The sequence below is a fragment of the Colletotrichum karsti genome, assembly GCF_011947395.1.
Source record: "Colletotrichum karsti strain CkLH20 chromosome Unknown Scaffold2, whole genome shotgun sequence".
In the NCBI taxonomy this organism is placed as follows: Eukaryota; Fungi; Ascomycota; class Sordariomycetes; order Glomerellales; family Glomerellaceae; genus Colletotrichum; species Colletotrichum karsti.
In genome coordinates this window covers 789,905-803,981 of record NW_024065902.1, presented here as the reverse complement: position 1 = coordinate 803,981, position 14,077 = coordinate 789,905, and the positions used below count along the sequence as shown (strand labels likewise).

General features: G+C 56.4%; 4 protein-coding genes across 4 annotated transcripts; 3 read left to right on the top strand and 1 right to left on the bottom strand.

Annotated features, from left to right (window-relative positions):
- Positions 1-23: 23 nt before the first annotated feature.
- Positions 24-1,658, bottom strand: CkaCkLH20_00787 (major facilitator superfamily transporter; the record flags this gene model as incomplete). Its single annotated transcript, XM_038883507.1, has 1 exon — positions 24-1,658. One exon carries the CDS (start codon positions 1,656-1,658, stop codon positions 24-26), a length of 1,635 nt encoding a protein of 544 aa, XP_038751102.1.
- A 1,459-nt stretch (positions 1,659-3,117) lies between these two features.
- Positions 3,118-4,319, top strand: CkaCkLH20_00786 (uncharacterized protein; the record flags this gene model as incomplete). Its single annotated transcript, XM_038883506.1, has 3 exons — positions 3,118-3,234; positions 3,294-4,015; positions 4,079-4,319. 3 exons carry the CDS (start codon positions 3,118-3,120, stop codon positions 4,317-4,319), a joined length of 1,080 nt encoding a protein of 359 aa, XP_038751101.1.
- Positions 4,320-6,361: 2,042 nt separating this feature from the next.
- On the top strand, positions 6,362-8,016 carry CkaCkLH20_00785 (aminotransferase class I and II; the record flags this gene model as incomplete). The annotated part of the gene is made up of 3 exons (XM_038883505.1): positions 6,362-6,481; positions 6,611-6,670; positions 6,946-8,016. The coding sequence occupies 3 exons, from the start codon at positions 6,362-6,364 to the stop codon at positions 8,014-8,016; spliced, it is 1,251 nt and encodes a 416-aa protein (XP_038751100.1).
- A 3,292-nt stretch (positions 8,017-11,308) lies between these two features.
- CkaCkLH20_00784 (MFS sugar transporter) lies at positions 11,309-13,241 on the top strand (the record flags this gene model as incomplete). Its single annotated transcript, XM_038883504.1, has 6 exons — positions 11,309-11,519; positions 11,581-11,760; positions 11,820-11,940; positions 11,999-12,139; positions 12,207-13,030; positions 13,093-13,241. 6 exons carry the CDS (start codon positions 11,309-11,311, stop codon positions 13,239-13,241), a joined length of 1,626 nt encoding a protein of 541 aa, XP_038751099.1.
- Positions 13,242-14,077: the final 836 nt, after the last annotated feature.

Below are 14,077 nucleotides of genomic sequence, written 5' to 3'. Positions count from 1 at the left end.
TGCAAACCCAATCCATCCAATCATCACGAAGCCTCCTCCTTCAGCCGCCTCTCATTCCTCCAACCAGGCCCCTTCTTCACAATCCAAAACAACATCGGGCTCAAGACCGCGCACAACGCGGCGATGAACGTAAAGCACCACCCCCTCCCCATGCCCTGAATCATGTACTCGATCACCGCCGTGCCCACGGCCCCCATCGTGCACCGGATGAGGTTGTTCGCGGCCGTGGCCGTGGCCGGCGCCTCGGGATACAGGTCCACGATCAGCGTGTTCATGATGCTGAACGACCCGGTGATCGTGAGCCCGATGACGCTCTGCAGCACCAGCGGCGCCGCGACGCTCGTCTCGAGGTGCAGGACCCATCCGTACGCCACCACGGCGATCAGGCCGACGGCCACCGCCGGGTAGACGGGCTGCAGGCGGGCCTTCTCGATGGGGAACTTGCTGAGGTCGTCGCCACGGCGGCGGTCGATGGTGAACCCGATCTTGTGCGCGATCCGCCGGTAGTTCCAGTCGAGGACGTACCCCTGGCCGAGGCTGGCCACGCAGCATCCCGCGCCGTACGGGAGGTAGCACAGCCCGAGCTGGAGATCGTTGAAGCCGTAGATCTCACGGAACAGAGTGCCCAGCGTGGCCGCCACGTCGATGAAGGCGACGTACAACAACGAGTTGTAAATCAGAATCACCGCCATCTCCTTCTCGAAAATGATCTTGACGGCGCGCAGGGGATTCGGGAACCGGAGTTTCCTTTTCGGCCGCCCGGCCGCCGAGTCCGTCCTCTCCAGCGATCCGCCCCGGCGCCGGCGCCGAATCAGGTCCATGAGGGGCCGGTTCCAGGACTGCGCCGGGACGGACCCGTTCCCCACCACGCCCCGGCAGGTCTCCGGGATGAAGAGGGCGTACGGGACGAGCCAGGCGCCGATGAGGGCGACGCAGAACCAGAAGATGGAGGCCCAGCCGAAGTACTGCGTCAGCACGCCGCCGAGGACGGGGCCGATGGTGGGACCGACGTTGATGCCGGCGCCGACGATGCCCATGTACTTGCCGCGCTCCGAGCTGACGGAGATGTCGGCGACCATGGCGAAGCCGAGGGCGATGGCGCCGCTGCTGCCGCCGGACTGGAGCATGCGGAGGACGAGGAGGGCGGCGTAGTTGCGCTGGAGGGCGAGGCCGATGTTGGCGACGAGGTAGATGGCGAAGGCGACGAGGAAGGCGGGGCGGCGGCCGGCCATGTCGCCGAAGTCGCCGAAGATGGTGGGGGAGATGGCCTGGAGGATCATGTAGGAGGTGACGGTGAGGTTGACGGCGGCGACGGAGACGTCGAGGTCGGAGGCGATGGGGGCGAGGACGGGGTAGTAGATGTTGGCGGACATCGGGGGCACGAAGCAGGCGACGGAGGCCATGAAGGCTACCCATCGCTTCGTGGACGGGAAGAAGACGCTGTAGGCCGGGCCGGAGGGTTGGCGGGTCAGGTTCTCGGGGTCTGCTTGTTGGGCTCCGGGGGTTTCTTCGGAGGCGATATCATCTTGAGTCTTCTCGGCGGTTCGTTGGTTTTGTGATGAAGCGGTTATTACTGGCGGCTCAATGGAGGTGATTGGTGAGAGAGGTGCTGTGTAATCCTCTGCTGGACTTCTCGCAGGCAACTCATCTTTTCCCATGCTTATACCGATGCTGATGTATGAGAAGCGTGAAGCTGACGGGTAAGATAACCAATTCGATCGATAAGAGAACCGTAGAGGTGTGTGAATCCACTCGGAATAGTCACCAGAACACTTTTTCAGGATTATAGCAAGAACAAAATGCAGAACGGGGTATGTTAAAGATAAACCAAAATCATAGATCGAAACAAGTACGACCTTCTCGTAAAAATCGTCGTCCGTATCCGCAAGCCGGACCTACGCCCGCCCAAAGGGCACCCATGAATGATGTTATTTCCGCCCTGGATCGCCTCCACCACCCATGGAAAACCGGCATCTCATTGCGACTCCCATGATTCGTCCGGCCCGTCGCGCGGTCCCACAGAACCCGCTGTTTGGGGCAGTTGGGTTGTGTCTCGACCTTCTGTTCTTGACCGAGATTGTCGCAGCGAGCTGCGGTATCGGGGCTGTTCCAGAAGCTGGGGGTGCCGGCAGAACTGACCGCAGCCCGACCAGGCATTTTGAAAGTTGAAGACAGGGTCACTTGACCAGACGATGACAGTCTCCAGGAAAGCTCAAGCCCGACTCGATACAGAGGCCGAGAGGCAAAGAGGTTCTTCTCGTCGCCGGTCCTCATCCGTCAGAGAGCATCATTATGGATCGTGAAACCGGGTCTCGAAATCTTTGATCGAAGGACCCATCGGCGGCGAGCCGGTGGGCGCCGAGGTGGATACCTGGATCACCCGTTTTGCCGAGACCGGTGCCGATGCTGCCCCGAAGTCTAGAGCGTCTATCTCATTCACAACACCATCAACATGGTTGTGGTTTTCGAACATGCAGCTCCAACATTCCAGCCTATAGGATGACTTGTGCCAATCGCCAACCGGTGCATAAAAGTGTTGATATGTGATCGATGCCTGGAACTCAGTAACTTGGTACCACTCGTCTTTGAGTTGTTAGCGAAGCTCCGATATGTAGATGTGAAGAAGTGGCGTTAGTCGGAAAACTTGGATTATATGTCTGTAGCGGGTAAATACGACTGCGATAGTAGGAGATGCGAAATGCAGTTTTTTTCCCTTCGTTTTTCAAAGTACAACTCAACGGGAAATAATTCCAATGAAAAAGGGTATGCGAAAAGAGTTGGTCAGACTCTTTGAAGACAGGACGGAAGTTGTCGTGAAGGGAAGCATCTCGTCACAGGTACTCAGCGCTCGGGAAAGGCAGGGTGGAGCCCGTGGGCCCGCCTTATAGCCAAGCCACACACCAGCCGTTTGAAGTGTGGCTGGTGAGCCCAAAAGCCGCGAAGCCACGTCATTGGAGAACAGCTTGCCAATTGCAGGTCCAGCTGGAATGTCGACGGACTCACGCGACGCTGCTGCTCTGTCTTTACCCGTCGCCAACAGCATGCCCAGCGAAGTCCGATGACATATAGCCCTCACTGAACATCTCCAGCACCCGATCGGTCGAGCCGCAGCCGACAATGGACATCACGCCCGTCTTCAACGAGATCCTGCGCAAGCGCAATGCGCCAATCGTCACCGAGAAGAAGCTCAGTCTCGAAGCGATAGACGGCTTCCTGAAAGAGGCCTACAGAATAGTCCGTGACGCCTCAACCCCAGATCCTCCGCCCGAAAACGTCTCTGACAGCCCTCGCAGAACTCCCACATCACGACCCTCCACAACAGGCTAAAAGATGTCCGACAAGCCTACCTCTCCACCGCGCAGCCGCGCCGGCACATCCGCACGAACACGGGGTCCACCACGGCCTCGAAAGAACCGCAGCCCATGACGGACCGCGAGCGCGAAAACGTCGACGCCGAAGCCAAGTCGATGCTCCGCGAGCTCAACGCCAGCATCCGCGCGCTCGACGAGACGGAACAGCTCCGCCGCGAGACCGAGACGGCCGTCATCCGCAAGAAGCACGCCCGCGGGCTGGGCGCCCTCGGCGCGTGGGCCGCCGGCGACGTGGCGGACGCGAGCAAGACGGCGGAGCACCTCGCCGCCGAGGCGCGGGCGCGCGACGTCGTGCTGCACCGCGACGGGGTGCTGTGGAGCCTGCGGCAGGGCCTGCAGCTGTGCGGGCGGACGCAGCAGGACATGATGGAGGCGAGGCTGACGCGGGAGATGGAGAAGAACAGGAGCGTGCTGGCCAAGGCCGGGGGCGGGAGCGCGATGCCTGAGCTCGGGGGGTTCTACGAGACCATGAGGAAGGAGGCGGCTGCGAAGAAGGGGGTCGCAGCGGGGAGCACTGGGTTGCCGCCGGACGAGGGCGGGGCGTACGATTTCAGGCAGGACCTCACGGAGGAGCAGATTCAGATGTTTGAGAAGGGGAACCAGGACATGCTGCAGCACTACAACAGCACGTTGGACAAGGTCAGGTACGTTATTCGCGGTGTGTGGTGTATGGCTGAGGCGAGATTGCTAACCATCGGTGTGCGAAGGACGGCGGAAAAGTCGCTGATGGAGATTTCCGAGCTGCAGACATTGCTTGTGGGAAACCTCGCAACGCAATCGGCACATATTGAGCAACTCGTGGCGGACTCTGAGAATATCACGGAGGATGTTGGGGGCGGTAACAAGCAACTGAAGAAGGCGACGCAGAGGCCAAGCGCGGCGAGGTATACCTTTTTCGCGTCGGCGGGGTTATGTGCTTTCTTGATTCTTTGGGACTTGATCATTTAGATACCACGGGTGCCCTTCATGGGGTTTGCCTCAATAAAGTGCTCTGTCAAAGTGCTCGTAGACTGCATCGGCTGGTGGAGGAGGCTGGTGTTGGAGGCTGACAAGCTGGCATGTGAAAGTGCAGGGTGTAACGGCGTCACATGTTGGAGATGGTGGCAGGACCAGGTGACCTTTAAGATCGAGCCAGCTTGGATTAATGAGGGCCGATTCGAGGGCGGACTCTTTCCCCCAGATAATTAGTGATGTTGCTCAAAGACGGTTGGATTTGTGTGAGATTCGACGCGGTGAGCTGGAAGCCACATCGGCGGCTCCGTCGGATGTGCGATCTCTAGCAGCTCTAGCTTGTGTCCTATATTCGGGGGATAACTTTCCCATTGAACGACGGTACTCGACGAGCTGCCGCGAAGCGAGCTTCTGATTGGCGCTGTTAACTTGGCTGCGTCAAAGTACCTTGGATACATCTGATATGCGAAACGAAACAGGGCCGTCGTAATCCACGTGGAGCCGGTGTTATTTGTAGAGAAGGGATTTATACATATGACGAGGAATACTTGTGGTTGTATTAGAAATTGTGTGTCAAGCTACATGAGATGGGATGATCTTCAACCCGTTCCTGTCAACCCTCGTTCACTGCTGCATTGAGTTCTGGAGACTGGGGAGAGGTCCGGGGAAAGACGGAAAGCCTGGAGACGAATAAGTCAACGAAAATGAGAACACAAGAGACAGCTAGGCAAAACATGAAGTGAACCATGTGTCGAGTCGATTCGAGTCGTGTCGTTGGGCAGGAGAGTCATGGGGTGGACTCCCGAGACCTCGGTCCATTCGCGACGGTGACCTCACAGCTAGAGCTTGGAGCGTTTGGAGAAGCCGGCTGCGGGAGGATAAGAGAGGGCGCATTCCCCCGCAAGCGCAAGCAGCTGGTAGGGAAATCGGAGTTACCCCGTCTTATTGATACCTAGCATTGAGTGCAGAATTCCCGATAGTACGCCGACACTTCGCCGATTCTTTCCCACGATCTATCTATCTCGACATCGTCACCAACCACCCCGGTCGAGAGAACACAACAGAAAGCGAGACTTCAATTGCTCTGTACTCTCGTGTAAAGGCCCCCGAATCCAACCAACCACCTCACAAACGCCGTCTGTCCGCTCCCGTTTCGAGTAACAGGTTACGAGATAGCAGCCCGCCGTCTGTGGATACTTTGTACCTCACAGCGCATCACCTGGCCGTACCTGATTTTTTTTACTTGTATTTTTTTCTCCATATCCCGTGTCCCCGATCGTCCGAGGAGCCCCCGTAACGAGGCCGCCCTGTGCCCTGTCTGTTTGCCTTGGCCCTGCATCAGCATCAGCTGCAAGAGAAACAACCTGCAACGGTAACCCGCAACGTCTATTTTCTGCAGCTTCACCCAAGGTAGCTGTTTGTTCCACGGTCTGCTGCAACTTCAACTGCAACTACGAGACACTCGGCGAGACACAGCGCCCAGAAGCAATCCACACTCGACCGGTTCAAGGTGAGTTTAGCGGACATTTGGCCTTTACCTGGCTGAGGTACCTGGCCATTTCCAAAGCAAGCTTCTTACATCGTCATCCCCGTCCGCGGTACTTCTCTTACCTCACCATCCTCGCATCATCCCCAGGTACCCATTTCTGGTCTCACTCTCCTCTCCTCTCCTCTCCTCACCCCCATCACCCCTAGCTTCCCAGCTGGAACATGCGGTTCATGGAGGCGCATGTCCGCCCCTTTCCCTTCCCTTCCTTTCCCCGGTGGAAAGGCAGGCAGTTGGAGTTGGCGCCTGTAATCGCAAAGCCTCCCATTCGCCCGTCGAAATCGTACCACTTCTTTGATGCCATAATAATAACATCCCCCAGGCCGACCCCTACTCTGACTCGTTCCTTCTCTCCAAGCCTCCGACACCACTGAAAATGCCCGGTGACTCCTCGTCAACTTCGTTTTCTCTTTCTGCTTCATCTTCTTCTTCTTCCTCTTCTCCTCAACCCAACTCGACCCTCTCGAGAATACGCAACATCGCATCACACATCATGGCGCCCGTATCAACGACAAACTTCCCCGCCAGCACGGTGCCCCAAGCTCCCGAGGACCCCCTCTTCGGCTTGATGGCCGCCTACAGGGCCGACCAGAGCAAGGACAAGGTCGACTTGGTAAGCTGATAATCCCCCAATGCTGCAAATTCCGATGAGGCCGGTGATCGGAATTCGATTCTGGTCTTGTTTGGTCCCTTCGGAACTTGCTCCCCGAAGCTGGAGAGCTGTCACAGCTAACACCTGCAGGGCATTGGAGCTTACCGCGACGACAACGCGAAGCCTTGGGTCCTGCCCGTCGTCAAGAAGGTGCGTCATACTGTTTCTGTTCACCATTTCAATTCCTCTTCTCGTCTCCTATTCCTTCTATGGTGTTCGTTGGTCGGACCCTCCGGACCACCAAACGAAAAAGCTCAACTGCGTCACACGGCAGCTGATGTACCTCACCACTACCCACCACCTACATCACACTATTTTTGACGAGATTCCCCTCATCCCGCCTCCACTTCCCTTCCCCTTACAGTATCCTTATCCATCCGTCCCTTATCCACCCCCGCTAACCCCGCCATGATGCAACTGTACAGGCCGATGAGATCCTTCGCAACGACCCCGAACTCAACCACGAATATGCCCCCATTGCCGGTATCGCCAGCTTCACCGGCAAGGCCAACGAGCTGATGCTCGGCGCCGACTCGCCCGCCATCAGCGAGAAGCGCACCACCTCCGTCCAGACCATCTCCGGCACCGGTGCCGTCCACCTGGGCGCTCTCTTCCTCGCCAAGTTCTACAAGGGCAACCGCACAGTCTACATCTCCAACCCGACATGGGCCAACCACAACCAGATTTTCGGCAACGTCGGTCTGCCAATCGCCCAATATCCCTACTTCTCCAAGCAGACCAAGGGTCTCGACTTTGACGGCATGAAGGAAGCTATCCAAGCCGCTCCCGACCGCTCCATCATCCTTCTCCACGCCTGCGCACACAACCCTACCGGTGTCGACCCGACACAGGAGCAGTGGAAGGAGATTGCCGCCCTCCTGCGCCAGAAGAACCACTTCCCCTTCTTCGACTGCGCCTACCAGGGTTTCGCCTCCGGTAACCTCGCCGCTGATGCTTGGGCCGTCCGCTACTTCATCGAGCAGGGCTTCGAGCTGCTCATCGCCCAGTCGTTCGCAAAGAACTTTGGCCTGTACGGCGAGCGCGCCGGCTGCTTCCACTTCGTCACCGCCCCGGCCTCCGACGCCGCCGATACCACCAAGCGCATCGCCTCTCAGCTCGCCATCCTGCAGCGCTCTGAGATCTCGAACCCCCCGCTGTACGGCGCCCGCGTCGCAGCGACCGTCCTCAACGACCCCGCCCTCTTCGCCGAGTGGGAGGACAACCTGCGCACCATGTCTGGCCGCATCATCGAGATGCGCAAGGTCCTGCGTGCCAAGCTCGAGGAGCTCGGTACCCCGGGCACGTGGAACCACATCACCGACCAGATCGGCATGTTCAGCTTCACCGGCCTCAGCGAGGCCCAGGTCCTGAAGCTGCGCGAGGACGCTCACGTCTACATGACCAAGAACGGCCGCATCAGCATGGCCGGTCTGAACACCAAGAACGTCGAGTACTTTGCCAAGGCCGTTGACAAGGTCGTTCGCGAGACGCAGTAAGCGACTCGTGTCTTTGTGTGATGTGTGATGGGCAGCGTAATTCGGAGCTGTGAAAGGCAGCTTTCGACGGTTGGGAGGATTCTCAAGATGATATGACCGTCTCATGACCAGATTGACGGCCGGATGGATTACGGCAGGAAATATAAAAAGACTAGATTTCCCAGCTCTGGAGTTTACAAGCACCACTTCTTTTGCGCTCACTTTTCGGCCCTACATGTGACACTCTACGACCTCACCGTGCCTGAAGTCTTGTTATTAGGCCTGGCGCATAATATCCCCCAACAGGACTCCGAGCCTGCGATATATGCTCTTTGGTGTGATGCAAGCAGTTTCTGGTAAGACGTTCTAGAGTCACTGTCACATCAAGGCTAGTAGACGCAAATGGCATCACTTACTCACCGTGGCCGACGCGTCGGCCAGACTTGTACAATCAAAATCTGGCAGAGAAGACGTCTCGCCCCTCCTGCATATGCCAGAATAGCCTACGACGTATGAGCCGAGGTGATGGGGCGCCTGAGGCCCGAATCATCGTCGACGAGTCCATTCGCTCCTGCATGCCGCGGTGAACGACCATGACACCTCTCATCTCTGAGCGATGAGCCGCCCATGGTCTCGCTGCCGTACTGGATAAGGAATGATGATATGGTACTCGAGACGTGGACTGGGAGAGTAGGCTCCTCGAGAACATCATGAAGAGAAGGAGGCCTTCAGAATATGGCCATTCCAGGCGACGAGGTCTCTGTTCGTAAGAGAAGAGGAGGAGTATCGTGGACAGCCCAACTCGGTCTCGACTCCTAGGGCAGGATCTTTTGTGCATGAGATGAGGTGAGGCGAGGTTGCGTTCGTGGTAGGTATGTCAGGCCGCGATTGGTGGGTTCGGTCTTCTCGATTCGTTTTCGTTCGGGGGTCTTGGCCGCGTTCCTCCTCCGTTGAACTACGCGTTGTACTTCCGTGATGTCCCAACTCTCATACCATGCGTGGCGCTGACGCAGATATGCCAGTCGTGCGTGTCTACCCCGTTTCGATCGGCGTTCTCAGATGAATCCCTCTTCTCGCGTCTCATTCGAAGCCTCGGGTGAACGACCATGAGTAAGGCGGTTCCGTCTCGTAAGTGGCGTCCACAATCCAAATTCTCATCACATTTTTCGTCCTTGGCAAGCGACGAAAAGGCCAAGGCCGGGCCTCTTTTGAGTCTGTGGAGAAAAGAAGAATAAATTCCCCTAAAGACTACAAACAGCGACGTTCGAAATCTAGGGACGACGTCCCGGTTATCTAGTCCCAATGCCTCGTGGTAATCGGCCCTTCTCTCGGGTGTTTACGGCTAGCCACGTCCCGGCCTCCCGTCGACGCCGGCAGGTGTGTGTGGTGGTTGTGAGACCCTTGTTGTGGGGTGTGGGGTGGAGGAGGTGTTTGTCTGTTCCGTCTTTTAACGACTCCAGCGTCCTTCTTCCGTGGTGGCTCCTCTCGTGAGTTACTTTCTGACTTACACAAACCTGAGTATCAATGGTTTGACGTGAGAGAGAGGCAAACGGAGCAGTCCGTCTGTCTGTTCGTTCAAAGCTATTCAAGCTGCGAAAGGACGGAAATGTCGTCGAGTCAGAGCTTCCCTTCCTCAGATGAACTCCCCAATCGGAAAGATGGGTGGTTGTTTCCCCGCAAACAGCCTAGGCACCCTTTTCCGACGATTTATGAGATGAGAGGCAGACGCCATGACAAGGGTTTTCTTAGGTTTGGGGAAAATCAAAGTGGTAACCCTGGGGTCGGACAGAAGCATCACACCCTCAACCAACTTCCAAGCCTTCTTCGCGTTGGTTCTGGTAGACCACGCGACTGGGACAGGACCACCAGAACTCCGTCCGCTCTCTCGCAGAATAAGCAATGGATCAGCAAAACTCTCAATTCGGATCATCGCCCGTCCCTGCCCCGCGTCTCGTTCACTCAGACGCTGAACATGTCCGGTGGCTGCTGGCGGATGTCCCTCCGCCTGCCTCAGCTTAACGAGCTGCGCCGCGAGAATGCGGCGTGCACAGGAGCGCATGAGCAAGCCAGCATGCAATGCGGCTTATCTTTCCCCTTTTGAATTGGGGTTTCGGCAGTCTGGCTATTGAGTTGCCATGGCTTTCCATCTGTCTGGTTGGCTGCAATTTGCCTGTAAGCAGGAAACAGAGACCATCCAGATCTCACACATTCATTGAAGAGTAGTCTGAACAGCGGAATACCACGAAAACCGACTTGATCAAGAAGATGATTCGGAAAGTGGTGGGCATTCTGCATCCCGCGAAAAGCGGATTCCCACTCGGATTTCCGCTAGAACCTCGGCGCTCGTGAGACCATCTCGTCGCTCGTGGTAGTCCCGAATGACCGAGACACAAGCCAACCTCCCTCGTTTTTCACCCATGCAAGTTCATGTCCAGCAAGCAGCGCGGTCGCCAAGCAACCCTCGACAAAAGAAACATGTTGAACCATTCCCCATATCTCTCGGGAACCCGACCAATCCCCAACTGGGAGTTCCCCTCAGAAGCAAGTGCGGAGTTACCGCCCAAGTTCCCGTCGAACAAAACACCCATAATTTAAGCAACCAATCTGGCCATGTGAGCTGCCTGCCCACGGGGGTTGGAAATGAACCCAATCCATGTGGGGGAAGCTTTCCCCGCATATCTTGTCTATCCAGAGTTCGTTCCCGGGTCCCTGAGCTGAGTGAAGTTCGGGGAAGGGCAGTCAGACTCGCCCTCATTATGGAGAGACGACAACCCGGCTCGTCTTTTCTCACTGGATGGATAAATGTCGAGCCCCCGGTCCTCTTGGCACCGGCTCTTTGCGATAACGCGGGCAACAATTTCATTCGGACCTTCTGCCACCTGGGCATCGCTTTCCTCTCCCGTCCTCCCGCCTTAGCATGGTCTCACTCCCTCACCACCCTTGCCTTACCCCAAACCATCGGGGTACTGCCGGTGGTTGTGTGTTCCCTTTCTGAGCAGACGGAACCAACGAGCATGGGACTCTGTTGCATACATATAAAGTAGGCGGGGCGGGACCTCGTCACAAACCCGTTCGTCTGTTATAAGTTAGATGATTCCGGCCTCGAGGTGTCGTGTGTTGTGTTCGCCCAGGGATTCTCATCCGGGACTATATACCCCCGTACCAAGCCGGTTATAATAACTCCCCCATCAGTCCCCCCTCGCCTTCACCTGCCCGCCTGCCTGACTTCGTTTGCTTGCTCTGTTCCCATCGCGAACCGCCTTCGATCCTCATATCGGCCGCATTCACACCACAGCCTCGAGGATCAGCGACAATGGTTGCGCTCAAGCGTGCCCAAGAGACCGGGGCGGCGGACCCCATCCTCACCCGCATCTCGGAGGAGGACAAGGTGCCGTGGTACAAGAAGCCGAACCTGCGATACCTCTACCTGATGCTTTTCCCGACGTGTATGGGTATCGAGCTCACTTCGGGTTTCGACTCGCAAATGATCAATGCGCTCCAGATCGTGGAGCCCTGGATAGAGTGTAAGTCTTGCCACATGAGGTGTGATGCGGTGTGACGTTTCTGAGGCTGATGCTTCCGCAGACTTTGGCGACCCGCAGGGCAGCTTGAAGGGCATCATCGCGGCCGCGTACTCGCTTGGCGCCATCCTCTCACTCCCCTTTATCCCAATTGTGAACGACAAGTTCGGAAGACGATGGTCCATCTTTGGCGGTAGCTGTGTTATGGTTTTAGGAGCTCTCATCCAAGGATTCTCTCAGCATGGTGAGTTCGACTCTGAGAGATGTCTGAACTCACGGTCACGGATTGCTGATACCTGGCAGTTGGCATGTACATCGTTGCCCGCATGATTCTAGGCTTCGGTATCCCGACATGTATCGTCTCCGGCTCCTCCTTGATCGGTGAGCTTGGTTATCCCAAGGAGCGTCCTGTCCTCACCTCTCTGTAAGTCACAAACATTGGTTCTCACCTTCATGCTGGGCTAGGACTCACGGACCGCCAGTTTCAATGTCGCGTACTTTGTCGGCCAGATCACCGCCGCCGCCATCTGCTTCGGCACCAACAACATCCCGAGCAACTGGGCCTGGCGCATTCCGTCTCTCCTCCAGATCTGCCCGTCTCTGTTGCAAATCGGCTTTGTATTGTAAGTCTCACGCTCAATCCCACCCCAGAAACAGCACTCGCCAGGATACTTACACTCCTCTCACCAGCTTCCTCCCCGAGAGCCCCCGATGGCTCATCACCCAAGACCGCGCCGAAGAAGCCAGCGAGATCCTAATCAAGTACCACGCCGAGGGCGACCCGAACTCCGAGTTCGTCAAGGCTGAGATCGCCCAGATGAAGACCGTCATCACCCTCGAGATGGAGGCCTCTAAACACTCCTGGATGGACCTGCTCCGCACCGCCGGCATGCGCCGCCGCTGCCTCATCACCTCTATGCTCGGCCTATTCACGCAGTGGTCTGGAAATACATTGATTTCTTATTATTTGGGGGACTTGCTCGGCATGATCGGCATGAACAACTCCCTGACGAAGCAGAAGATCAACGTGGGCATCGCCTGCTGGTCCCTCGTCTGCGGCGTCACCGTAGCGCTGCTCGTCCGCAAGTTCCGCCGCCGCGTCATGTACCTCGCCTGCACCATCTCGCTGCTGCTCTGCTACATCTCGTGGACCATCTCCATGGAGCGCGCCGTGCACGCAAAGTCCAACGGCTACGACAACGAGAGTGCCTCCATCGCGACCATCTTCTTCATCTTCATGTACTCGCCCTGCTACAACATCGGATACAACGCGCTGACGTACACGTACCTCGTCGAGCTGTGGCCCTACGCGCTGCGCTCGCGCGGTATTTCCTTCTTCCAGCTGTTCGGGAGGATGGCCGGTTTCTTCACCACCTTTGTCAACCCCATCGGTATCAAGAACGCCTCGTGGAAGTATCTCATCAGCTACTGCTGCTGGCTCGCGTTCGAGGTCGTCTTTGTGTACTTCATGTTCCCTGAGACGGCAGGACGTACGCTCGAGGAGTTAGCTTTCAGTAAGTTGACCACCGATTCGGTTGATATTTGTGAGATGTGGCTAACGGAATTTGCTGCGCAGTGTTCGAGGATAAGGCTCTTGCCGAGCAGGCCAACGGTGCTGTTGAGAAGGTTATTCACCACGAGGACATGGAGCCCATTGGAGAGCGGAAGACCGCGACGGGCCAGGCTGAGGCTGTTGAAGATGTTGGCAACAAGTCCAGGGTTTAAAGAACATTTCCCACGAGAACTAGAATGAATATTATGCCCATAATCTGAATATGAGTCAAAAGCCACCGTAAGGGCACAGAGCCAATACTACTGATTTCATTTACTGAATGCATGAGAAGTCAACGTTCTTCTTTTATCCATATACCCCCAAAAGGTCTTCAGTCAAGGATTCGAGCCCGTCAATACCAATTCTGCTGCTGGTTGAATCTACTTGTTTCACTGAGATCCAGCATATGTTTTTAGTACATATGGCACGTCATAGGAACTGCGAGTACAAAATTGGGTAAACTGCTTGAGCTACTTTAGAGCAACGGCAACAGTCTAATCACCTCTTGAGTGCAAAGAGCCCACTATTGTCCTTTCAGGGCCCATACCCTTCTTGTGTCCCGAATGCATTCTTCAAGTGTAGGAACTCGCCCGAGCTTCGACTTCTTCACGTGATGAGATTTGGCGAGTAGCTGAGGTACGTAAGCAAAGCGCATTTATGCGCCATGCAACCAGTATTCTAGATTTGGCGAGTAGCGGTCCTTCGACCTATGAATCAGTCCTAGACTGTCTTTCCTGAAGTTCCACACACCACCAATGTTTGAAACACAACATTGAACGCCTTGTGTACCGCCAAAAGATCATCAGCGATACCCATCAAATGACCGCAGCTTAGTGGCTGCGTAAGAGTCCGCCTCATGCAGCCCGGCATGCAGCTGACATGAGTGCCCAATCCCTTTCCGCCAGGGCGTGAGACGAACGGCACTGCCTCGTGCCACGAAAAGGTTCACCGCCACTATTGTCAAGGCTTAAAAAGGCGTATGGGGCCACTTCTCAAGTTCAGCACGTAT